Genomic DNA, 26,177 nt, shown 5'->3' with positions numbered 1-26,177 from the left:
GTGCACAAAAACAAAACAAAAATAACGACTTTATTCAACAATTTCTTCTCTTCCATGACATTCTCCTACACTGTTCACATAGTAAACACAGTGCAGTGCTTCCGTGTTTACGTCCGAACGCTGGCTCATTATTGGCTAACATAGAACCTGGAAGCGCTGAACGTAAACAGCGTAGGAGAGTGACACAGAAGAGAAGAAAAAGGTTATTTTGGTTTTGCGCACAAAAAGTTCTCGTTGCTTCATAAAATTAAGGTTGAACCACTGCAGTCACATGGACTATTTAACGATGTCTTTAGTACCTTTCTGGGCCTTGAAAGTAGTAATTAAATTGCTGTCTATGGAGGATTCAGAGAACGCTCGGATTTCATCAAAATATTTTAACTTGTGTTCTGAAGATGTGTGTGGAACGACATGAGGGTGAGTAATTAATGACAGAATTTTCATTTTTGGGTGAACTAACCCTTTAAAGGGACTTCAGTGTAAAGCAATGCAGTACCTTTTTCTCCAGGGCGTTATCAGACAGCTTGCTGTTAGGTGGGCAGGGTGCAGGACTGGACTTCCTCCCGTGACCGTCATCATCCACCACCTTCTGCGAGAAAACACAAACACACGCTTTATGAGCACAACCTTATTTCACAAGAGTGTTTACACTTAGCTGCAAGCGTTCAGACATGTAATACATCTGATATCAGAGAGCTTGTGCACAAATCACCACACTCAATCTGTCCGTCACCTCCTCTGCTCAACGCATTCAAACACGCCGTGAGGCTTGTACATATGTGTGTGTGTGCGTGCGAATCACACAGCATGAATCCAGGGCAAGCTCAGTGCTGATGGTTATCAGACACAGACAGAGCCTAATATAGCTGACACAGAAGGGAAGAAACCTTACACTCATCTGACATAACAAAAAGATTGATATGTGCGTTTCTAATGTTTATAATCCGTAACATCCTGTATTTGGCAGAGCAAACCAGAAAGCGAAACACACATCCTCGTCCCTCCATCAGAGAGACACTAACAGTAGTGGCTGGGTGGGTGCCAAAGGAGGAAGAAACATGTTTTATCTGGAGTAAATTACAACTTCCTGCAGACGATGGGATCTCCTGTTTCCTGTAGGCTGAAGAATGAATGCCGATGTCGTCGCTCAACATAAAGTGGCTGTATGGTGGTGGGGTGACATGGCAACCCCACACCTTGGCGCTAAACGCAAGAAAATGTGTGTGTAGGAGATAGGGCTGTTTTTCTTGAGGGAAGAGGAGGACTGCAGCACGAGGGAGGGGTGGGCAGCTGCCGAGGGGGGCAGAAACAATGAGCACACTGCAGTGGTGAGCCTGTCTAACCTTGACAAGCACACACACTATGTCTACCGGCCCATCTCTCCACACTTCAAGGCCCAGCCAACACTCCCTCCTCACCCGTGACACACGCAATCACACAGTCTCCCATCTGTCTCCTTCACGTTTTCGGTTTGCGTTGTGAGTTCTCATCTCTCGAGAGCCAAGTATGCAATTCTAATGTTTAAAACTGGTTCAATATGCTGTTTGGAATAGAGTACTAGCATACTGCACAGTATGAAAATAGTACTTAATATTTTTGCTTTTTTATTTTTTAACATAACAGATATTACATACAACAGCCATTAAAGGAAGTAAAAATATACATTTAACAGATGTAAGACAAACAAATCATAGAAGTTTTATATATATTCAAAAATTTCAAAATTAGCAAGTTAACGCATGCGATTAATTTCAGTTTAACACGTTAAAAATATTTAACACAGCATCCGTTTTTTAGCGTTACATTATATGATCACACTCTTATTCAAGCAAATGCTTTTAAACCATTCAAGCGCCACAAGACAAACAAGAACGCGCTGTCTGTGAATGACGTGTCTGCGTGACACACACACGACTCTTGTGCACAGAAAGACGCGCGCCAGTATCGAGTATCCTCATAAGAGCAGTCTTAAATGAGTTAAATAATGCCTTAAGACCTTAAAGAGTTGTGTGAAAATGAGATGCGCGTCAGATCCATGTCATGTTCGGCAGCGGCAGCTCTTAAAGTCACAGCAGCCTAATAAACCAGTTGCTGTGATGTCTGTCATTAATGTTAAATATATAATTTATGCAGTGAAGACTGTAAAGTGATAACTATTTAATTTCTGTATATTTACAGGTAAATATGACATTTATATAATGGGTTTATGTAAAGATTGTTTTAAGTTCACTTAAAATAAAAGTTATTTTTTAAAGCCTAATAAATGTTGAAATTGATAGCTTTCAGTTATACTGTAATGTTGAATGTCTAAATTTAATTTGTCGTCTCTATGAAAATTAAATATAGACATTCAACATTACAGTATCAGTAGCCGTATTAGTATTAGTGATACTGGCCTTCATTCATAAAAAGATGCCATTCAAGAAAATATTTAAAATATACGTCTTTAAGTTGTTTCTACATTAATTTGGAGAGTAAATGTGAAATTATTATAATATAAAAATATTAAAAACTCTTGTTTTTAATTACAGGAAAAATGTGTGATTAATTAGTCATTTTTTTTTAATCGATTGACAGCACTAATACAGCACTAACATATATATATATATATATATATATATATATATATATATATATATATATATATATATATATATATATATATATATATATATATATTAATTCATTATTCGGAGTCCATAACCATATTTGTCTCAGGAAATTAATATAGACATTTTGAATTTGTAATCCACAATTGTGCAAAAATTTCTTAGCAGTCAAATAATAAATAATGAGTCATAATAAAGATATTAGGATATTACTTTCAGTTCATTCATCATACTGGAAACAGAAGGTCAAATCAAGTGCATTGCATTGGGGGATACAGTTGGACACAGCACATTTTATATTAGGTCATGCAGGGATTCTGTGCATACTGAAAATTTGCATATTATTCAGAGTATATATATATATATATATATATTATATATATGTGTGTGTTTACTTTCTACACTGCAGAACCAGCAAAAGTAGTATGCTATTTTGAACAGCCGTAGAGACACCACACACACTGCTTTATATTACAGCTTCTCATCCGCTGTACTACATTACGTTGGATGCACTGCAGCCTTGACGCAAGACCTTTCAGGAAAACAAACACAAAAACAAGGATTTATCTAGCTGTCCTGCAGCACATGGTATGAGTAGTGATTGTGCTAGTTGTGCGAAAGCTGTGGGCGCTGTTTACCGAGAGAGTTATTGCTCTGTTCTCCTCAAGGACACGAGAAAATTACACTGGAACAGGTGTCTCTCGCTCTAAGACGCACAAACATGAGATATAAATCCACTATATATAAATGACGTGAAATATAAACAAAGTGGTAAGAAAGCGTCTGCTGAGAAGGCCATTGTTAAATGTACACAGTTCATAAATGACAGTTTTCTCGAATGCTTATTTCTTGTTTAAGTCACTCAAGATCCCAAATCCTGCGGATCAGGTTATGAGTTTCTCTTCCAGGGACGCAACACCTCAGTCATCCCTAATCTCTTTTTAATTAGTGTGTTAAAGTCCCTCACACACACACAATCATATTCTGTAACACTATTTACTTGGGCACCGTTGACAAAAGTAACTAACACAAATCCCTCACGTCTCGACATGCAATTAGAACAACACCACAAACACCCAGAGGATGCAAAGCCTGTTTGTCACAAGCATGTGATATGAAAACTCAAAAGTGTGTGTGAGAGAGGAAGATGGCCAACAATGGTGGGAGTTAGCATTCCTGCAGCTCACTCATTTGAAACGTACCACCGCCGCTCCTAACCCATCAGCGCATGCATGTTCGCACGCACGCACCCGTTCTTCAGTACAAGGGTCCGCATCGTTTCCTTTTTTCCCCACATCAGCTCGCTAACCTGAGCACCAAAACAACATCCTAGATCTAACTGAGAACATTTTAAACCCTCGTCAAATTCACATGCATTCCCTCGAAATGGGCATAATGAGGTCACTGACACACAAACACAAATTCCACTTTGGCTCTGACAATGAACACTGAACACTGTTCAAACCTGACTGCATCACTTTATCATCAACTATGGGGATCCCCTGATGCAAACAGCGATGAAAAACAACAACATACAGTCAAAGGTTTGACGAGAAAAAGTCAAAAACACACAAGGTCTTTGCAGTTCCCGCACGAGTACGTTTTATGAGCTGTGTCGTAGCTGGGGAATTACAAGCCACACGGGCAGATGATGAATCGTATCTAGGCCAACCTCACACAGTCATACTACGAGCTGACCTTTTAGAGAGCACGCGCGGTGTACCCTAGGAATGCCATTTTTTATGCATGCTATTGTCTGTTTTGATGTGTACACGTGTGTATAAAAGTATTTCATTTGTGCAACTGTGAGTGACACTGAGCGTGTGTGGACTCGTGAGTAGCTTTTTCATTATAAGCACCTCACACACACAGTTTAGCACAATTCGTGTGAAAGGCGGCACATGAGGGTGATTGTGTGTCCATCTGTTGCAGCTCTGGCAGAGGGTATGTATAAAGCGAAAAAAGCAGCACAAACGTGCAGTTTTCAGTCACAAACACACAGAGAGCTGCTGGGGCCCCTCACTGTACCCCCTACATAGGTCTCCTATTCACACATCATTAGCACCGCAGGGGAAAAAAAAGAAAAGAGTGAGGACATGTGTGAGCCGGGCACACGTCGACCAAATATAGGCCAAGTTGATTTAGGAAAAGTGCGCAAAACATTTACAATCTGGAAACAATTGCTATGTTTAGAAAGTTGCATACTATCAAAGAATCACAGGGTACCTCATGATACGATACACGATATCATCACGATACAGCAATTCTGCGATAATCAATAAAATTCTAGACAATACTATAATGATGCATCACGATATCTGTCTAACTATGAAAACAAAAATGAAAAGGTTAGGTGCAGGTTTTCCAGACTTGACTTAAACGTGACTGGAGCATCTATTATTTTACTCACACTTGTCCGCAATCCTCTTAAAAACCTCTTTTTCTTAGGCTAGTTAACTTGTGTTCACGTTTCCCTCATTCATGTGTTGAGCGCCACCTCGAGGAGCCATGAGTAGTAACGCTGGGAGCAGGGAAATCTATTTAGAGTGCCTTATTTTATTAATTAAAATATCATATTTAGCGCCAGCGTATCGATTCTTGTATCACACGGAGAAGGACAATGATATATTGCCCTATCGATATTTTGTCCCACCTCTAATCAAAGTCCTTTCAAGGAAAGTCTGTTCACTCAGAGGCTAATTTTGCAACACATCCGGGCAGATATTTCGGGCATCCCAAGTCCTAAATATTTGAATGGGGAAATCCCGAAACCTTAAAAAAAACTGCTTGCCATACATGCATTTAAATAACAAATTTCAAATCGGCAACAAAATCTGACATGAGGGTGAGTTAATGACGAAGGAAAGTTTATTTTTGGGTGAGCTATCCCTTTACGTCAACAAGTGGAGTCCAGCTGTCGTCTCGGAAATAAACCTTTGTTTTACATTTGTAATCCAAGTGCGTGTAAAAATGTCACATCAAATAATGAGTCACGAAAATCACTGTGGATATTACTTCCATTTCATTCGTCACACTAGAAAAGTCTTGTGCATTGCATTGTGGGACTCAGCTCAGTGCGCTCTGTGCTATACTGATGAGGCATCTTTTCCATGTGGGCTGGACAAATGTAGGCCAACTTGATGCGGGCTATGAGGAGATAAAACAGGAAAAGATGGAACTAAAGAGAGATCTACAGCAGTGACAGTTTTGGTTTTCTTTGACAAGAATGTAAAATATTACATTGCATTATCAATCATCATTACATAGGGGTGTGCGATATCACGATTTTTGATCGTGGATGATTAAAATGCCTCCACGACCTGCTTCTAAAGAAATAGAGCAGCATTTTGCTACAGGGCATTCTATCAGTTAACATACTCAACATGCCGAACGACACAACGTACATTCACATCACATGTTAACGCATAGGTAGGGTTACACTGATGTGACATTGCAGTTATTCACAATCACGAACGTTTATTATTTGCATGAGTTTTAAAGCCTTGTCGGTTAAACATTTTATTTGCACGCTGTTCTGACTGTTCTGACGCGTTTTTCTGAGAGCGTACAACCGATTGGCGCACATACTAAAAGCCTGTCAAACAGCGTGTGAGTACTGAACTAAGTTATCTTTTGTGTCTTATTGCACTTAAACTGTTTAATACACACAAGGTTTACATAAACATAGTCGATTATGTCTTAAGTGAACATAAGTTGGGAGAAAACCGGATGAGTGTCTGTATATTAGTTCCGTGCATTCGCTCTTAAAGTGACAGCAGCATAATAAACATGCTGCAGTTTGTCATTAATGTTAATCAAACAACAAAAGACAGAGAAAATCATTCGCTGCTCTTCACTGAATAACTTCAGTAGCTTTAATAAGAATTCGTGTTTAGTGAAGTCTAGTATTTTCTTTTTACATTTGTTTATTCAATTTCTTACTTGAATACTACTGTTAAATACACCTGTGAAAAAATAAAGCACTGTTTATTTCATTTGTATATTATATTGTATTCGTAATGTGCATCTTTGTTCTTATTGTTAATAAAAAAGGTAAAATAATGAAATAAATGTTTTCATCTTTGTCCACCCCTACTTTGGCCTAAACTGTCTGTCATATATATATATTTTATTTGTTTGTTTGTTTATTTTATTTAAAATGTATTTATTTATTGTGATATGACAATCGCCCACCTCTAATATTACTGTATGTTGGTCACTTAAATGTGACACAAATCCCCTAGATTATCGTTCCATGTGCCTGAAACACAATCGGATGAATTTAAATGTAAATTCATTCATATGTCAATTGTCCTACTGAAATCAATGTAGCAACTTGCGCAAGAATACAATTTACACAAATTATTTTTTTTCTCTCACTTTTCTTGATTAAGGCCCCATGTGTGTATAGAACAGACAGAATCACTCCAGAATAAATACAGCAACATGTTGGCATCTATCTTGCAGCTGTAAAGTGGATTATGTGGATTTAAAGTAAATTCAGTGTCACAAATCTTTTAGGAGGAAATTCAGTAGTGAAAGCTGTAAACGTGCGTTCCTGACATTACTTATGACGCCTATACACACACTGGAGTACTAATATCCATATCCTACAAAAACACACTAAAACAACACAAACATTCATAATCAAACTAAAACACTTGCGCAAAAACCTGAGCAAACAACACACCTCTAAATATCAATACGCACACGCTCACAGGGATCAAGCACACAGGCTCAGACGTGCTCATTCCTGAGAGGATTTGGCTGGCAGCCTGGGGCAAATTTTTTAAGGGAAGAGGGAGGGAGACGAACATTCCGTCTAGACGTGGTCATCAATAGTGCACCGTCTGCCTGTCTGTCTGCCCTTCCCGACATCCGTCTACACACATCCACTGTCTAATCTAAAACATACGCCCTGATAAGAGCTGCACACACGGGCGACCGAGTTATCCACTCGCATACTAGCGCACGCAAAACTAACATACTGTGCCGGTGATAACGGATCGGCTTGGAGGGCTGAGAGCCGTAAACACACAGAGGAACGGTCTCTCCCCTCTCCTGCTCTCAGATTTCACGAAGTCAAACAGAGCTCTGCCTGTTCCCTTTCCTACACATGGACGGCTTTAAATAGGCCTATGAATGGGAGATCTGTATGCACGCGTGTTAGAGCCGAGTACTCTCAAGTGTGCGCCGGTGAAAAGCAGCAACCGCATAAGCCTCCCATGGCACAGCTACGCTAGGCTAACACGCACCCACACGTATTCACACATGTACAAAGACATCGGCAGACACAGTCTCGGTGGAGATGAGTCTCTGAGGTGCGTGTTCTTTGGGCTATGGCACCCTACGGCTCGTTTCAGAAGCTGCCGTCAGGGCTCAACCAGAGTCATCACACACTCTGACGTTGGAAACGGCCCACGCTGCTCTCCGTAGGACGCAAGAGGGGCAGAACGTGACCTTCCTCTCTCTCACACACAGTCAGTGAGAGCTGTGGTCGAAAGAGGACAAAACAAACATCTGGGTGTTCGCGTGGCAGCTGTGAACCCTCGCCGCTGTGGATCCATTTTGTCTTGCTAGCGAGTTTCTGACTTGTTCTGCAGTTTTTGTACTGACACCAATGAAAAATGTACTGAAGTGCGTGATTGATACTACTGGCCAAGATGGTTGACTAGTCAGTCAATATTTTTTTGTCACAGCTTTAAAAATTAATTTAGAAACCCAACTTCTCAAAAAAGGCAGGCTTTTATAAAGTGTTAAACCACTAGCATGCTAAAATCCATTTCAGAGAAATTGTGTGTGTCTAAATTGGGGGATCTAAAGGAAAACATGAATTTATAATATACAGTCAAACCAAAATTTATTCAGACACCTTGAACATTTTCATTATTAGTTTATTCACTATAGTTTAAAAAATGGTAATAAAATATGAGAAGATCTCAGAGTTAAACTGTGTCAGAAAAAATTAATCTTAATTATGTCAGATAACACTTAAGCAAAACATGGTCAGGTCAAAGTGTCTGAATAATTTTTGGTCCCGAATTATCATCAATTTTACTGGCAGTCCAATGTATGAAGAATTTTTGGGTATAATATGTCACAGTTTACTTTATTTTGCTATCCTTACATAAATTAACTATAGTGTCCTGCACTCACTAGTAAAAATATATCAAAAATATAAAAATTAATTTTTGGTTTGACTGTAATATATATATAAATATATATTCAAAGCATGCAACCTAGACAAACATTATGTTAGGTGTGTGAGAGGTAGAGAGGGAGTCGGTCTCTATAGGTGCATGTCATTAAACCATGTGCATGGCACAGGAGAATCACCAACATGGCAGCTTGACACACAAAACTGGCAGTGCATTTCACTTCTGCCATCTTCCACAGCCCCAGAGAGACAGAAAGACAGACAAGACAGTGAAAGAGAGAGAAAGAACGAGGGAGAGAGAGAGAACAACTGCCCACCCACAGAGAGCTGAGTTTCATACGCAGAGTTTAAGCTGCAGACAGCGCACACGCACACACAATTTCACTCTATACAAGGAGGCTCATGCATTTTGCATGGCATAGCCTGTTAGGGGCCACAGTGACTGGCTTTGCATAGAGAAAGGGAGTAAAAAAAAAAAAAAAAGGAAGAAGAGAGAGAGCAGTGTCCTATCCATCCCCTACAAGAGGAAGCTGTCAGCACACATCCACACCGTTACCAGAGCACATAAACCCTCAAACACTATCACTCATCAATCAAACTCAATACATAGCAGAAGATAAAGGAGAGGAGAACGGGACAACGTCACACGCAGGGTGTCAGGCGTCGTTTTTAAGACAAAATAAACAAACATACGCCCTTACAGACTAAATGGCACAGCTGACATCTCCAAAAACTCTTTGCAATGCAAAATATTTCCATCATACATTACCTTATATAGATTAAGCTCAAGGCACAGACGCGGGCTAATAACCACGAAACTTACCATTCAAATGTTGAGTTGACAGGATTTTAAATTTTTTTTTTTTTTTTTTTTTTAAGAGAATTCCCTTACGCTCACCAAGGCTGCTTTATATGATCAGAAATACAGTAAAAACAGCAATATTATGAAATATTACAATTTATAAACTCACATATGTATAGACCTTATGCGCCAGAGAAACGTGCGCGCAGCCATCTTTAAAATTATGTCTTTGAACTTCAATTTTTGTGGTAGCTCTGTATATTTCAATGGCATCGCTGTCGAAGAGTAATTAGCAGGTGAAGTGGATTTACTTATTGTAGAGTTAATGAAAGTTATCATGAGCATTGTAATGTTTAAAGCAGATGTCTTTACAAATGTCAGTAGACTGGGAAGGTTTTAAAACAAGCAGTTCATTCATAAATGCGTAAGATCATTGAGGAAGTACGAACCGGAAGACAAAAGACAACGAGCGCAGCGCTGCATAAGGTTTATAATATCCTCTATTTTAATATATTTTTAAAATGTAATTTATTCCTGTGATGGCAAAGCTGAATTTTCAGCCTTTTTCAGTGTCACATGACCCTTCAGAAATCATTCTAAGATGCTGATTTGCTGCTCAAGAAACATTTCTCATTATTATCAGTGCTGAAAACAGTTGCACTGCTTCATTTTTTTTTTTTTTAAAGAACAGCATTTATTTGTAATAGAAAATTTGTCACTTTCGATCAATTTAATGCATCCCTGCTGAATAAAATTATTTCTCCCAAACTTTTGAACGGTCGTGTACTCTACTCAAGCACTCTAATACAGATGCAAGCGCTAAGCCAAAACATTGTGAACTGTACGTTCTTGCATTACAAACCCCAGTACTCAAGGGGATGATAGAGTTGACTTCAAATGTGTCTGCCATTAAAAGAATATTCCAGATTCAAGTTAAGCTCAACTGACAAGCACTTAACACAAAATGGATACTATCACTAGAGGTCGACCAATTAATCGGCAAAACCGATTGTTCAGTACTGTTTTATAATTTTTGTAATAAAGTTAAGCACTATTTTAAGTGTTATGTCTGTTTTCATTCAGTATCCAATTTTAAAACGATCGGTTGATTAATCGGGTATCGGCCAGCGTAGACCAACCTAATTATCGTTATCTGTAAAATACATGTACATTGAGGTGCTTACAGTGGAAGTAAATGGGCTAATCTGTAAACATTAAAATACTGTTTCAAAAGTATAGCCACAAGATGTAAATAATATGCATTTAAACATGAATTTAGTGTGATAAATCGCTTACTAACCTTTTCTGTGTAGTTAAACCTAATTTTACAACTTCTTTGCCATGAAAATGTAACACCTAAAACCCTAAAACAACTGTGAAATTGATTTAAACAGCTTTACAGCTCAAATAATACATGAGATTTAGAGGAAGAATCAATGTAAGCACATTTTAAAAATTATTAACCTTCATATTTCTTTTTTAAAATCCTCTTTCCACTAAGCATTCTCTTCAAACTGACGCTTCATGACAGTAGCTTGAAATAGAAAACTTACTGAATTTCATAATGTTTCGAATGAAAAAATCATGACTATTCAATTCCCACGTCTGCCATCATATTAAAGAGCTGAAACATGCTGAGACAAGACATAAGTGGGCACTGATGTATGTCAGACATGTGGGACTGCTTTCTGGGATTGATCAATAGAAAGGATGTCTTGTATTAGAGATCAATAATTACTAGACAGATGGACAGTCAATCAAAGCAACGGCATCTCATACGACTGTCCTTTGTTTTGCCTGTAACCGAGAGTCAAATGTGTGCTGCTCTCCAGAGAGACATGAACGTGCAGGCTGGTGCTGTTGTTCAGGTTGAGGAATCCCCCAGCTTGATGCAAGCTTGGAACAGACTGTCCTCATACAGCCAGGAGAGCAGAGCGAGTCTACGTTCAGAGCCTCCGCAGGGAGAGGAGTGAAGAGACAAGAGGGGAGGGGAATGTTCTCCTACGGCAGCCTGACCCTCACTCGCGTTTTCTGATGGTTTGGGAAATACAATCTCAAATGGGAGGAGAAAGAGAGAGATTTACAGTGCAGGTTGCTGTATGTAGCGTACTGGCGCATTAAATTAATCACAACCCGATGGCGTTGTGAGTGTGTCTTTGGCGCTGTCGGCAGAATGACACATCTTCCTTAGGGATGAGCTTGGCGTTAGGAAACAAGAGCATGCAATAATGGGAGGAAAATATGCAGTCTAATGAGATTGTGGTGAAAACAGCAGTTTCACACTAAAAAAAGTGCCTCACAAGCACAGATGAGGATAACTGCAGGAAGCATCTTCATGACCCATTTTTTGGCAACTTCCCTGATGAAGCAGGACAACCGTGGCCTCTGCATTGCATTCCATCAAAAGGGTGTCCGACCACAGTGTGAGCGCATAATCGCAGCAATGTCTTGCAAGAGGACATTAAGATGAATCACTAGCCAGCACAGTCAGACGGTCCTATCTGGAGCAGAGGGACACTGACTCCGCTTGTGTCCCAGTTAGGACGGACGGACTCCTATTATGTCCCTGTTACATGAAGACTAACACTGTTGGTTTTGCAGAAAGGGTGGAGAAGTATATCATCAGATAAAGTTATAGTAGATCTATGGCAGTCAGAGAGGAAGCAGAAACGACAGAGAAAATATTATATTACACATCATAGCTATAAATGTCTTTGGCGGTCAGTAGGAATGAAATGGAACAAATGATTTAAATCAATAGTCTTTTAAAGAACATGCTGATGTCAAGAGATGTTAAAAGACTGGTTTATGAAGTCTACTTCCTTTTCAAGGGGACTATGACTTCCATGCTAGTGTTGTCAAAAGTACCAAGTTCGGTACTGAAATTTTTAAAATGGCCTCCGATTGGCCATTGTGTTCACGCGCTCAATAGATATGTCTCTGACTGGCGAGTGCTTACACAGATACACACGGGAGCATTTGAAAGCAGGCGTCTATCAGCGGATATATTAGGGATCAGCTGATAGACGCTTGCTTTCAAACACTCCCGTGTGTATCTGTGTTAAGCGCTCGATGAAGAGCGTCAAAGATGTCTATTTACAACAAGTTTTTGAAGCATTGATCATTGTAGCCAATCACAGACGTATCTGTTGAGTGCGTGAACACAACGGCCAATCAGAGGTCTTTAAGAATCCGTTCAACAGCCCTCAAAATGCTAGAGGGAAATACTGGTATCGTCACATATTTAAAATTTCAGTACCGAAGATTGATAAAAAGTAAACCTTGAATTCAATGCAAGTCATTTGGGATAAAAATGTCTGCCAAAAGCATACAGTATAATCAACATTTTTCTTGCTCCATCAACCATCTTTGATTATTTTTTGTAGTGAGCTCATCCCAATGCCCCATCCATGAAAAAAATACATGCAATTCTGCCAAAACGAAGTGCTAATATGACACCAAATACTATCATATTAACAGCACAGCAGGCATTGCTCTTGTCTTTTGCACATGAGATTTCTTTAACTAATGCTCACCATGGCAGTTGAACCACCTGGCTGAATAATCAAGCATGTCTTGACAAATTTGGGTTAGCCGCAGTCTGCGGTCCGTCCTGGGGCTGTTCTGGCTGCTGGCTCATCTCCAGGGACTTGGCGAAAGACCGGTACAACAATATTCCCAGCTTGAGCACAAAGAGCAGGGCCCCCAATCTGCCCACAGCGTCCGAATGTTGAGCCAACAGGGAGGAGTATGTTGTCTTAACGGCCAACAGGAACTCTGGGCTTCATATAAATAGGACAGATTGCCAAATCACAGAGTGTGTGCTTTTTTGGGGGGCTTTAGGGTTAGTTAGTGATTTGTTTGTGCATTAGGACAAACAGTTGGAAATAAATGAACAGAGCTTGGAGTGTGTGACCGCCTGAGCACATGGACTGTGGTGATACTGAGAGATGAATGCTTCACCATGAGTGGAGCAAAAGGAAAGAGTAAAAGTTGCTGAAGCCGGCCACTGCCAGCATGTCCTGAGCTGAACCTGATCTCATTCTACTATTTTTTTGTACCTCACACTATTATTCATTCCTTTATCTACCCATCTCTCATCAGGTATATAGCTGCTTGGGGCCAATGGGTGTGCACACATGTTCATCCATTCAAGTAAATATGCATTTGTCAGCAAGTCTCTTCATATTCAGTGTACACTAGAGGTGTGACGTGACGAGACACGAGACTGAGTTCACGAGAACGAGACAAGATTTTTTACATAGTATTTTTAAGAAATGACTAGAAAAATAGTCTGCAGGTGCACTTGAAATGTTTTAACTAATCACCTTGTAATGAATGTCATTTCAGTTCTACTTTCTGTTTAAGGATTATCATCTGCAGTAAAAGACAACAATACTGAAGCACTGTAAAAGGTGCGCTCGCGTTTTACTTTCGCTTTCTATTTCGCGATCGCGTGTACTCTGTGGATAGGGAGCGGCGGTTCTGAGCGTGCATTCTACAAGATAAGACATTGGTCAGATGCTTAGGCTCTGTTGTGCAACAAATCCTCCGCCATGGTCTTGTCAGTCATCTCACCACATGATCAGTGAACTCTGATTCCTGCTGCACTACGTACGACTCTGCAGCTCGTGTTGGATGAGCTAGATGGGAATGAAGCGACCATTATGCAAATGAATTAAATTGTTTTTATTTCTATAAAAAACAAAACGACACTGTCATTTTTCAATGTGTTTTCATTTTTATTGAAGACAGAAAAACAAGACCTGGTTAGGACACCGTGTAAATCAATCTCGTTCTTCTTCAGCTTGTCTCTGTCTCTCTCCTATACACACAGTTACCGTCTACTGAATTTACCCACTTCAGCCAGATCAATAGTTCTCCTCAATCACTCTCTCTCTCACTCCCATAAACACACACTCACTGCCCTCCGCTCCCCTTATGTAAACAGAGACTGATTAGGTCATTCGGCTGCTTATTTTGAGGGCCTGAGTTGCATCCACTGGAGTCTCTGATATTTACACTGGAGCAAACCCTGAGCTCAACAAACTCGATCAAACAGACAAAACCCAGAGCCTCTCCCACCTCTGACCTTCATTACCCTTCAATCTCTCACCAAACACAGGCCACATGAAGATAAAGTTCCCAAGATACAATGTCGTGTTCTGCAGATTGCTGAAAATGCCAGGCAGAAACTAGAAGACCGAACAATCCACGTTGGAGCCCTCCATAACATCAGCCAAAAGCTGTGATCACATCTACAGTTTCTTGGCCTTTCAATAGAAATCTGTGCGATCAGTGGTTTCACATGAGGTTGAAAATTTTCCTCCAAAATTAAAATTTGCAAACAAAGCCAAAGCAGGATCAAACGTTGCATGTCACCAAGCAACACGCAAGTTAAAAGCCTGAGATACTCAAATAATAAAACATCCTAAGGCTTTAAAAAAAAAACAAATATCCAATCAAATTAGAGGACCGGAACTAACTGTTGAATAATAAAAGATAGACACGTGACGAAATGGAAACAGCAAAGCAAAAAAGGACTGCAGCTGTCAGAGAGGAAGAAAAAAAAATATCGAGAGGGGGGAAAAATGAGAGAGAGAAGTCTGACAAGGAAGATACGTCACAAACGAGGTTTGTGGCTGAGGTGAAAGATGAGAGAACAAAACATATTCAGACAGGAAAATGTCAGCTTTTCTCTCGTAGATAGAAGGAAGGAAAGAAAAACAAAGTGGAAATAGGAGAGCGCGATGGTGGAGAATTGTCCTCCTTGCCTGCGGTGCATGAAGTTACTGATTTCACAATTATAAAGGGCAGAAAGAAAGGCAGAAAAAGAGAGAGAAAGAGAAATAGAGAAATAGAGAGCGAGAGAGGCAGCTGTCTGGTGTCTGCACCGCAGCCGGTGTCTCAGCCTCTGTGGGAGATCGACAGGACTCCATCTGTCTGCCAGACACGTCTGCACACCAAACCTTAAACCATCACAGCTGCCTGTCTATCACTGACATACAATCATGCAAACAAACAAACACGCTAGCTATCTGTATGAGGCCCAAGTGGCATGGGAAATGATGGGGAGAAACAGATCAGGTAATGTCACAGGTCTAAATGACTCAAAATTGTGTCACCATCATGAGCAGCAACAGCTTGTCAGTGACGCACACATACAGCCACTAAACTGATGTACTCAATTTTGGAGAGAATTTAACATCAGATCAATCTAAAATGGAGTGTGTCTAAAAAAAAAAAAAAAAGGTTTAAAAAAAAAAGAAAGAAAAGTCATAAAAACAGTTCTGACAGTCTCTGGTCAGGTGGTAAGTTTTAACCACTAGTGCTCTATAGACACTGCTAGGCAACAGACGTAAATCCAGACATACACAAACACAAAAGCCATCCAAGAAGGTCTCTTTTCTGTAGAATTCTCTAGAACACCTGGAACAGCAGCTGTGCAGCAAAACCTAACAAGCTAACTACCTGAGCTGAGAAATTTAACACAGTTAAAGATCTTAAATTATTCCAGTTATGCCCGATTTCACAGACAAGGCTTTAGCCTAGTCTCAAATTAAAATGCATGTTTGAACTAAACGCAACTTGTACTGACATATCTAAAAATATGTCAGTGGCATGCATTGTTTTGTCTAGAGACACACACCATTTATGTTTTTTTTCTAGTGAACGTTTATAAAAGCTACTTAAATGTCCTAGCAGTGCAAGACGAGCATTTGTGTTTAAAAAGTATATAATTGTCTCTTTTTTTTTTTTTTTAGAAAATTTTTTAGAAAGTTTCGCTAGATAAGATCCTTATTCCTCGTCTGGGATCGTGTAGAGCTCTTTGAAGCTGCACTGAAACGGCAATTTGGACCTTCAACCCGTTGGTAACCGTTGAAGTCCACTATATGGAGAAAAATCCTGGAATGTTCTCCTCAAAAACCTTAATTTCTTTTCAACTGAAGAAAGAAACACATGAACATCTTGGATGACATGGGGGTGAGTAAACTATCAGGAAATTTTAATTCTGAAGTGAACTAATCCTTTAAGGAATCACAGGCATGTTCCGCCAGTGACTGTTTTAAAACCCAGCGAGATGCCTACCATTAGATGCACAGTATATGCTGTCTAGGCAGACAGCTCACTAGGTTTTGTAACACAGCCAATGTCTCCATGACCACACACACTGTCCTTGATGAAGGGGAAGAGGCCTGGTTCTGAGCAAGCTAAAGTGCCGTGTGCAGAAGTCTGGCGGTGAGGGTCTGATTGTCACCAACATCCACATAGCCACCTGTGGAAACTCTGAGTCACTTGTTCTGGCACTCCAGCATCACAGATGTTTGGAGTGAACATTTCACCCAGTAAACTGATGAGCCTGTCTGCCCTGCTTCCCGTACACACACACACACACACACACACACACACAAACACACACACCACACACACTTAACAGTGATTTCTTGATATGGACACAAGCAGATGAGTGCGCATGTGTTGTTTCTCTTTACCGGCATGACCCACGTAAGCTCAGCGTCTGAGTAATGACCTTTTACGCACACACATATATCTGTTTACAGTCCCTTCAAAAGCCGTTTAACACAAAACTGTAAGCACCTGTTTTCTTGACACCGTTTTAATTCTGATCAGTGTTGTTAATGTTAACTAAAACTATTAAATTATTTTCTGTAATGGGAATAAAAATAAATAAATAAAATAAAAAAGGCTCATAAATAAATTACTAAAACTTAAAGGGTTAGTTCACCCAAAAATGAAATTCTGTCATTAATTACTCACCCTCATGTTGTTCCAAACCCATAAGACTTTTGTTCATCTTCAGAACACAAAGTAAGATATTTTTGATGAAATCTGAGCAATTTCTGTCCCTCCATTGACAGCTACACAACTACCACTTTGATGCTTCAAAAAGTTCATAAAGAGATCGTAAAACTAATCCATATGAATTAAGCGGTTTACTCCAAATTTTCTGAAAAGACTTGATCACTTTATATGACGAACAGATTTAATTTAAGCTTTTATTCACATATAAATATTCATCAACTCACATCAGTTGTGGTAAACGGAAGCTCAAGCATGTTTGCTTGAGAACCAGTGAGGTTCATTCATGTGTTATGCAGCACATTTAAGAACCAATGAAGTTCATTCTCATGTTACGCAGCACATTTAAGAACCAATGAGGTTCATTCTCATGTTACGCAGCACATTTGAGCTTCCGGAAGAGGTCTGTTCTCGCGCGCCAAGCAGGTTCGGTTGAGCTTCTGTTTAAGTTCGCGATCAATGTTTATATGTGAATAAAAGCCTAAATTAAATAATTTCATCATATAAAGCGATCACGTCTCTTCAGAAAACCACTCAATTCATATGGATTAGTTTTACTATCTCTTTATGAACTTTTTGAAGTGTCAAAGTGGTAGTTGCGTAGGCTGTCTATGGAGGCACAGAAATCTCTCAGATTTCATCAAAAAGATCTTAACTTGTGTTCTGAAGATGAACGAAAGTCTTACAGGTTTGGAACGACATGAGGGTGAGTAATTAATGACAGAGTTTTCATTTTTGGGTGAACTAACCCTTTAAACTAAAATTAAAATGAAAATATGTTAAAAAAAAAAAGCTTATTCAAAATATTAATAAATATTATAAATAATGCCAAAATAACACTGTTACTTATAGATGAACACTTTGAGAGTGGGGGCAAGTGTATCAAAAAGTTTTAAAATAGTTTAAAAATACATTAACCTTTGAAGGATCCTTACAGCTTAAAATAAAACTAATTGAGAAACAGAAAATCCAAGAGGGGAAAAAAATTCACAGAAGAAGAAACAGAAGGATCAGGCAAAGCATCAGGGCAGGTGCAAGACGCTGTCAGACAGCGACGTGTCGGGAGCTCGGCAGTTAACGGCTCGCCATGAAAAGAGAAGGTGTCACTGACTCACTCGCATTTCTGGGAGTTTGATATCTCACCCTCAGCCGAGCGGAGCAGAGACGATCCCTGGGGGAGTTTAGCGTGTGCTTGTGAATCAATTTCATTAGTGTGCGTTAAGCATAAGTGAGCTGAGTGTTACAGTGTAACTGGCTGTTTGTGTGTCAGGGTGAGGTCAGTCTGTGTAGCAGATGTGACTGTATGACTGACAGACTCAAGGTCTGTTTCAGTACATGAAGTGTGTGTATGAGGGGGGGTGCGGAAGAAGGAATGCGGTTTGGGTGCTAGACGAGACACCAGACGGTATTTCCGGCACACTTGCATAAGCACACAGGAGAGACTGGGGCTGTTCTTCCTCTCTTAGACAGAAAAATCATTCGCTCACATCGGCACTAAACTAAAAATAATTTTGTCTACTGGAACATCACCACACTGTTAAACTATTAACCGCTGCCACTTGCATTTGAAAAAACCTCTGACAGCACTCAGGGGGTCAATCTTTGTCTAACATGAGCGCTAACAACAACAACAAAAAAAAAAAGCTCTGGCTTGCTGCCTTGGTCAAGGGGGTCATGAGACATGGCTGGTCAATGGGAGTGAAACAATCCAGACCTTTTTCCCCCCCGCTGACTTTTCTATAGATTCTAGTGCACTAGTACACTTTGTTGAGTTTTGTTTCAACGGTTGCATCATGAAAGTGGAAGAATCTCTAGTGTTCTGGCTTTAAATTATACAATCATGCAATGCGGGCATTTCCCAATGCAATGACATCACTATGATTTTTCCCCAATAAAAAGGGAAACTTTTACAAATGTCACAAATACAACTTCATCCACCTTATTTTTGACGTGGAAGTTATTTCCTGTGAATGTGCGAGACTGCTGATTCATTAGCAGAAATTACTAAATAATTAGAAGAATAACCAAGTGCGTTAATCTGTAAAACTACTTGACCTACAAACAAATCAACTGATTTAAGATTACGATATTAATAAATTAAAATAATATGATAACAAATACCAGTTTGCAGTGTCAGTATAATAAACGATTACAATAATAAAATTAAAACATAACTGGGGAAATACAAATTGTATTAAACATCACAATGCCACTAGACAGCAATAATACTGTACTGAGAAATTTAACACAGTTAAAGATTACATGAAACCAGTTATTGCATTACTTTGACAGCTAAAAGTAAACTAGAAGCTAAAGTTCGTAAACAAACTTTGATGTTGGCTTGAGAAAGCCTTAATGTGTAGTCAAAAGAGCCAAAGCACATGTGTGTTCTGGAGATGGCCCCGCCACAAAAAAAAATACATAAATAAATAATTTCTTAGGGTTGTAACAAACAATTATTTTGATGATCGATTAATCTAATCTATCGATTATTTTTTGGCCCCAATTTATATTAGGTGTCTTTTACTACTATGAACTAATGTAAATTAATAATTTAATTATTGTATACATACATGTTTTTAAAATTTAAAAATTTAAGGTTGTGCTAACCCCATTCACCCACCCAAAGTTGACCCTCTTCTGACCCGGGAGGTAGATAATGTACTTCCCGTTCAGCCAGACCAACTGGAATTCCCTCCCTCCTGCCATACGTCCCCACCTGCCCCATGCCACCCCATAAAATTGGGTCAACACTAGTTTATCAAAACAACTACAGCCTTTCCCAGACAATAGCAAACAGTCTCCTCTGCAGACTATCACACATTACCATCTGGTCACACACGTGCAAATCCACTTGTGAACATGAAGCAAAACTTGACCTTAGTGAACCAGCAAACATGGTGGAAGAAAAGACAAAAGACACTTACTCTGTCCAGAGGCCTCTTTAGCTGGTAGTGAAACTTCTCCTTCATCTCATCCAGCAGCTGTTTGAGTTGGGGCTCCTCCGCCGTGCCCTCGTGCTTGCGGCCCAGCTGTAGGTAGCAAGGCCACTTGGCTGAATCGAAGCCCCAGTGGCAGGTCCTCTTGTCGGGGGATTTGTGCGAGTGCATTACAAAGTTCTGTGGGGAAAACAGCAGCTGGCATTCCATGCATTGAATGCAAGGAGCGTCCGGCTGGACATAGAACTGGGGCACAAACAGGCCTTGGCACTTGCCCAGACACTGGTGTTCCACCTGGAAACTGGCCTCGCTCTCCTTCAGCAGGCCTTGGCCTGCCAGTTTGCTGTTGGGGTCGGCCGAGAGGGTGGCACCCGGGCGGAGCAGGGCGTTGCAGAGCCGTTGGGCATCCGTTAGGGTGATCAGGCCACAGGAAGGTGCGTTGAAAGGCAGGATGCCCAGCACCTTGAGGATGTGGAGCTGCTCGGCATCACATCGGGAACAGTAAACGTAAAGTTCGTCACAGACGGCGTTGATCTGCTGCAAAGAGAAGTCTCGCAGCACCGAATTGAGTACCTGTGGCAGACAAAGACGCTTTTCACCACCTACAACAAAGCAGGAGATGGACTCCCCTTCGAGGAGAGAATGAGTGAGCTCAGTGGAGCTGTCACAGGGAACCAAGAGCGGGCCTCCTCCAAGGACTGGGGGAGACGGCAGGGGAGCCATGCCAGCAGGAGAGGCGCACTCCTGAGCCGATTTTGCTGAGAAGGCAGCAGGACCTCCCAGGGAGCTCTGGCTGCTCAGCGTGAACTGTGCCAGAGTGTGCTTGAGGCCAGCGCTGAGATCTAAAGCCTTGGAAGCCCCGACCATGTGGAATTCTCTTTCCTCGATGTCCATTTCCGAGCTGGCGTGTTCCTCACGCTCCTTCTTGACCTTCGGGGGTTTGGAGACGCTCTCCAGGCTGCGTCGTTTCATGTGCATCTCTGCCATTACCCGCTTTTTAATGGGTGCATCCTCCAGTCGCTCCCTGTACAGCCGCTTCATGTTGCCTTTGAATGACGTCAGGTCTTTGAATGGGGTTTTCAGACTCGTCTGAGGGCTGGCCATGTCCGTACACAGATTACTGGTCTTGCTTGGGTGGAAAATATTCGTCTGTTCTTCAAACACGACACCTTTGGGTTGCTCCTTCTTTTCTCGCTGGGTTAAAGGTTGCAAATCCTTTTACGTCCAGCTACATGCATGATTGTGACAGAACTAATGGTTTGATGTGCTTCCTGTGAATGAAACAAAAAGAATGAAGTGAATATCTAATTGTTAAAAACATAGCACCAACAAAATGTTTGTTGAGTGTGAAGCCACACTATTAGGGCAATAAAAAGCATTCAGAGCAGTTTAGTGTTTGGCACATTGCTAAACTTGACGACAGAAACATTTTCACCTCATCAGGATAATCTAATTTGAGACTGATCGATCTAAGGCTAGTTTCTCGGTGTTTAGAGCCCTGTTTTTCTCTACAGACAACATGCTGAATCCGTCAACGCACAAATAACGTCGGTTTAACACTGAGATAACCAACAGCGAGCAGCCATTTAGTCCTGTCCAAACCACAGCAGGCTTGAAATAAGATGTAATAACTGTACACCACCACATCTGTGAAAAGATCAAAATCACACACGCCATCTCTATATATGAGGAAAAACTGACTGAATATTGTGATCGCAGAAGCAAAAGCCTGACTGACATCGACGGAAACGGAATTTCCGAGCGTGAATTATGAAGGCAAAATGAGAGATCGCAACCCCAAATTCAGCGCATGTCAGTGAGGTTATGGCTAAAACCCGCAGGAAAAATGCGTTCAATTACTTATTCACAACATGCTGCGTCTGTTTCACGAACGTAAAACGACGCAGACATGCATATCGGCCAAATTTGAGACACAAAACTACAAGTTCCTCAAAATAAAAAACGTCATTTTTTGGTTTTGCTTTTACAGATTTGTGTCATAGCTCGAATAGACTGACCCTGACCGCGGACGTCGTTTCGTTTCCTCGTAAAATAACCATTTTCAGAAATACTGACAAAATGCTGTCTATTTATAACCCTGAACGAAAGTGTGACTCTTTTTTTATCCCCGCAAGGACACCGCGGCTCTGTCCCCGACTCTATCCGTCTCTCCCCTCTCCTTCTCCGGGCACAGATGCGCTGAACGCCCGCGGTGTGACATTCACCAACCCCGCGACCGGGAGTCCCTCAACATGACCACAGAAAAACTGACCACATATATGAAATCCCCAATATGTCAAAACGACATCGAAAGCTTGGATTTTAAACCCATTTTATGACTTAATTCAGCAGTGGATTATTTGCCAAGCCACTGAGACTGACACCTGACCTCCCCGAAAAACGTTAAATAGCCATCGCTCCAAATATAGTTCTGTTTTTTTAATTAATAAACATATTATACATAATGTTAATGAGGTTGAGGATTTAAATCGAAGACATTTCCAGCACGACGACGCGTCTCCTAAATGTGAATATGAGCATTTTGAGCACTGAATATATACGTCCCTTTTAAATGGCACATTAAAACACATCTCACAAATTCACACGCTACATAACCAAATTACCATCGCTCAGTAACAGCACCTAAACCGGTTTTACATCTGACAAAATTGGCTCGTTCGCATAGACAGCTTTAGCAGTGCGGCTAGAACATTTAAACCCTTTAGCACGCGCTAACAGAGCTAACGCTACAAATCCCGTTCCGAGCCCGAAACAAACATCACATAACCACTGAAAACCATCAAAAACGATTTAGAAACATGCAGAGAATCTGCTGAACCCTTTATAAATTAACACAGTGTGTAGGTGAGCCTGTTGTCGTTTTTTAAGGGACTTGCCTCAGGATGATCGGTCCAGGTCCGCTGTCTCGCTCTCTCCCTCTAGTCAGTCTGACCGTCAACAACACGCGCACAGACTGAAACCCTTCAGACAGCTCGAGCGTCACAGCGCGAGCGCGCACTAGCAGAGCGGATGTCGCGCGCGGGCGTGTCTGTCTGTCTGCCGCCCTCCCCCAATGTCTTGTGAAGTTCAGACGTGCAAGATTTTAGGTTTAACAGTGCTGGCTAGTACTAGTAACTGATTACATGTAATCTGGATTACGTAATCAGATTCCAAAAACTGTAATCAGATTATATAGCTCCTCGTTATCAGACTAGTTACTTTTCTATTGATTATATGATTACGTTATTCTCATAACAGCAGTAAATTATTCATAATTCATTGATTCTACTACTTGTTTGTTATGTTTTAATTTTTTTCTTTCTATGAGAGTCTACTGCACACACAGACCAAGTCATGTGACTATCACTGAAAACTGAGCTAAACAGCATTTGATCACTGAAGCTACAGAAATAATTTCACTTTTAAGAAGTGTTTTCTGAACACTGCATATCTAATCATCTCCTGACGGACACATTAATTATTATTTGAGTTATTTCAGTGCGCCATTTAACCTTGTATTACTGTCTGCGGAAGGCTTTTGTCTTTCAAACACATTAAAATGTACAAATTCATGTATTTACATGCAATGCAGGGATTTCCCAACTTTTTGTTAGCTGTACCTGTTCGACCTAATATATTTACTTGAAGTTACCTTTGAGATTTTAAGTTAATAAGTTAGGTCAATAATAAAATTAAGTAAATAATAATAATAATAAATAATAATAAAATGAAGTTCACTGTTCTCTGATGTCGGTTAATGGTCACATGACATGCAGGTAAACAAATATTTATTTTAAGTAAATGTTTTATTTTGATTGTTTTTATTTTAAAATTATTTTTTTTTTTAATTTTTATGATGTAATTATTAATAGCTTTCCGTTAAGCGCACAAACCCCTGCAGTTCCTTCACAAACCCCAGGAAACCCTGACGTAATGTAATATTTAATGAACTTCATCTTGTTAATAACAAAAAATGAAATATATTTTCTTTTTCGTTGTATTCTTATATCAATATGGTACAAGATTATCTATTTTAATGTGATACATGAGTTAGGTTAAATATAATCTAAAAAGTAATCAGATTAAAGTAATCTAAAAAGTAATCCAATAGAAGTAATCTAAAAAGTAATCAGAAAGTAGTCCGAATACATTACCTAAAATGAGTAATCTAGATTACATTACTAACTACAATTTTTATCATATAATTTTGAATCAGTAACTGGCTACAATTTGCAAGTAATCTACCCAGCACTGGGTACTAAAAGAGAAAGTCATGTGTTCAGAGTTTGTCATATGGCATCTATGGTCATCTTGTGTTACATGACGAATTAATGGAAGTTTTTTTTTTTTTTAAAGGTTTCAAAATAAGGGAGTTTTAATGCCAGCATTGGATGTAGGGACATTCTAGCTATATAATGGGGTAACACACTGAAATTGAATCACTTTGGTGACAGAATGTCATTACAGCCACATGATTTAGCATGATTTACGATGAATAGTGAAGGGCTACATGAGCAGATGTCTGTAAATGTTTCACAAATAATGACTCATCTGAAATGTTCCCTTTGAATGAAATTCCTTTTGAACACACTTTTTTTTTTGTATACGCCTGAGCAATGAATTGACAAAGACATAAAGAACATGTGTATAATAGCTAATCTCTAGTTATTTAATTATTAGTTAAATATATATAAATATTTATATATTTTTTTTAATTAGTTCCCATTTTTTGTTTTCATTTTCAGTTTATTTTTTTAGCATTTTTATGTGCTTTTGTCATTTTTATTAATCTTTATCAAATTTATTTATTTAAATAAATATTTATTTTATTTATTTAAATATTTATTGTAATATTTTATTTATTTAAATATTTATTGTAATATTTTATTATATTTATGTTTTATTTGTTACCCAGGACCACAAAACCAGTCATAATTCGCACGGGTATATTTGTAGCAATAGCCAACACTGTATGGGTCAAAATTATCGATTTTTCTTTTATGCTAAAAATCATTAGGATATTTAGTAAAGATCATGTTCCATTAAGATATTTTGTAAATTTCCTACCGTAAATATATCAAAAATGTATTTTTGTGAGTTCTTTTGGACAACTTTAAAGATGATTTTCTCAATATTTAGATTTTTTTTTTTTTTTTTTCAAATAGTTGTATCTCTGCCAAATATTGTCCTATCTGAACAAACCACACATCAATGGAAAGCTTATTTCATATATGAAATCTCATGAAATTGACCCTTATGTCTGGTTTTGTGGTCCAGGGTCACATTTATTAATTTTAGCTTCAATTATAGTTCAGTTTTATTTCCAGTTAATAATTTTAGTGCTTCAAGTTAAACTTATTTTAGTTATAGTTGCCAAAGCAATATTTCAAGTTTTTCATCTAATATTAATATTTTTATTTTATTTTATTTTAATTTATTTAATTTTATTTTGTTGTTTTATTTTATTTTATTTTATTTTATTTTATTTTATTTTATTTTATTTTATTTTATTTCAGCTTCATTTCAATTAACATAAATCTTTTTAATAGTTTAGTTTTTTACTTTAGTTTTTGTTAACGATAATAACCCTGGTCTGGGGCACTTAAAATGAAAATATATTGTGGCGGGAAGGTTATTCATCAAGAGATTGTTCATCTTGTGCTGTAAATGTAACAGCTTAAAAAGAACATTATCAGATATGATGTTTGAACTGACCTAATTATAAACCACCCAGACATGTTTATGGACATTAGATTGAGTAACTGTTATGCTAGTACAAATGTTGTAGAGGCTTTTGCCAAGGACATTAAGTAAAAGCACTAGAACATTCTCTGTAGCTGAGTAATGGC

At 39.2% G+C, this 26,177-nt stretch overlaps 1 protein-coding gene across 1 annotated transcript in view; it reads right to left on the bottom strand.

The window, feature by feature from the left end:
* Positions 1 to 23,420, bottom strand: part of skila (SKI-like proto-oncogene a) — a 38,104-nt gene extending 14,684 nt beyond the window's left edge. The window contains exons 1-3 of the mRNA XM_051911713.1: positions 23,222 to 23,420; positions 20,317 to 21,595; positions 497 to 589 (exon numbers count right to left, since the gene is read on the bottom strand). Coding sequence (XP_051767673.1) covers positions 497 to 589; positions 20,317 to 21,432 — 1,209 coding nt within the window. The 5' untranslated portion in view covers positions 21,433 to 21,595; positions 23,222 to 23,420. The remainder of the gene's footprint in view (positions 1 to 496; positions 590 to 20,316; positions 21,596 to 23,221) is intronic.
* Positions 23,421 to 26,177: the final 2,757 nt, after the last annotated feature.

The sequence above is a fragment of the Ctenopharyngodon idella genome, chromosome 2 (assembly GCF_019924925.1).
Source record: "Ctenopharyngodon idella isolate HZGC_01 chromosome 2, HZGC01, whole genome shotgun sequence".
NCBI lineage: Eukaryota > Metazoa > Chordata > Actinopteri > Cypriniformes > Xenocyprididae > Ctenopharyngodon > Ctenopharyngodon idella.
This window is presented reverse-complemented; position numbering and strand designations above follow the sequence as displayed.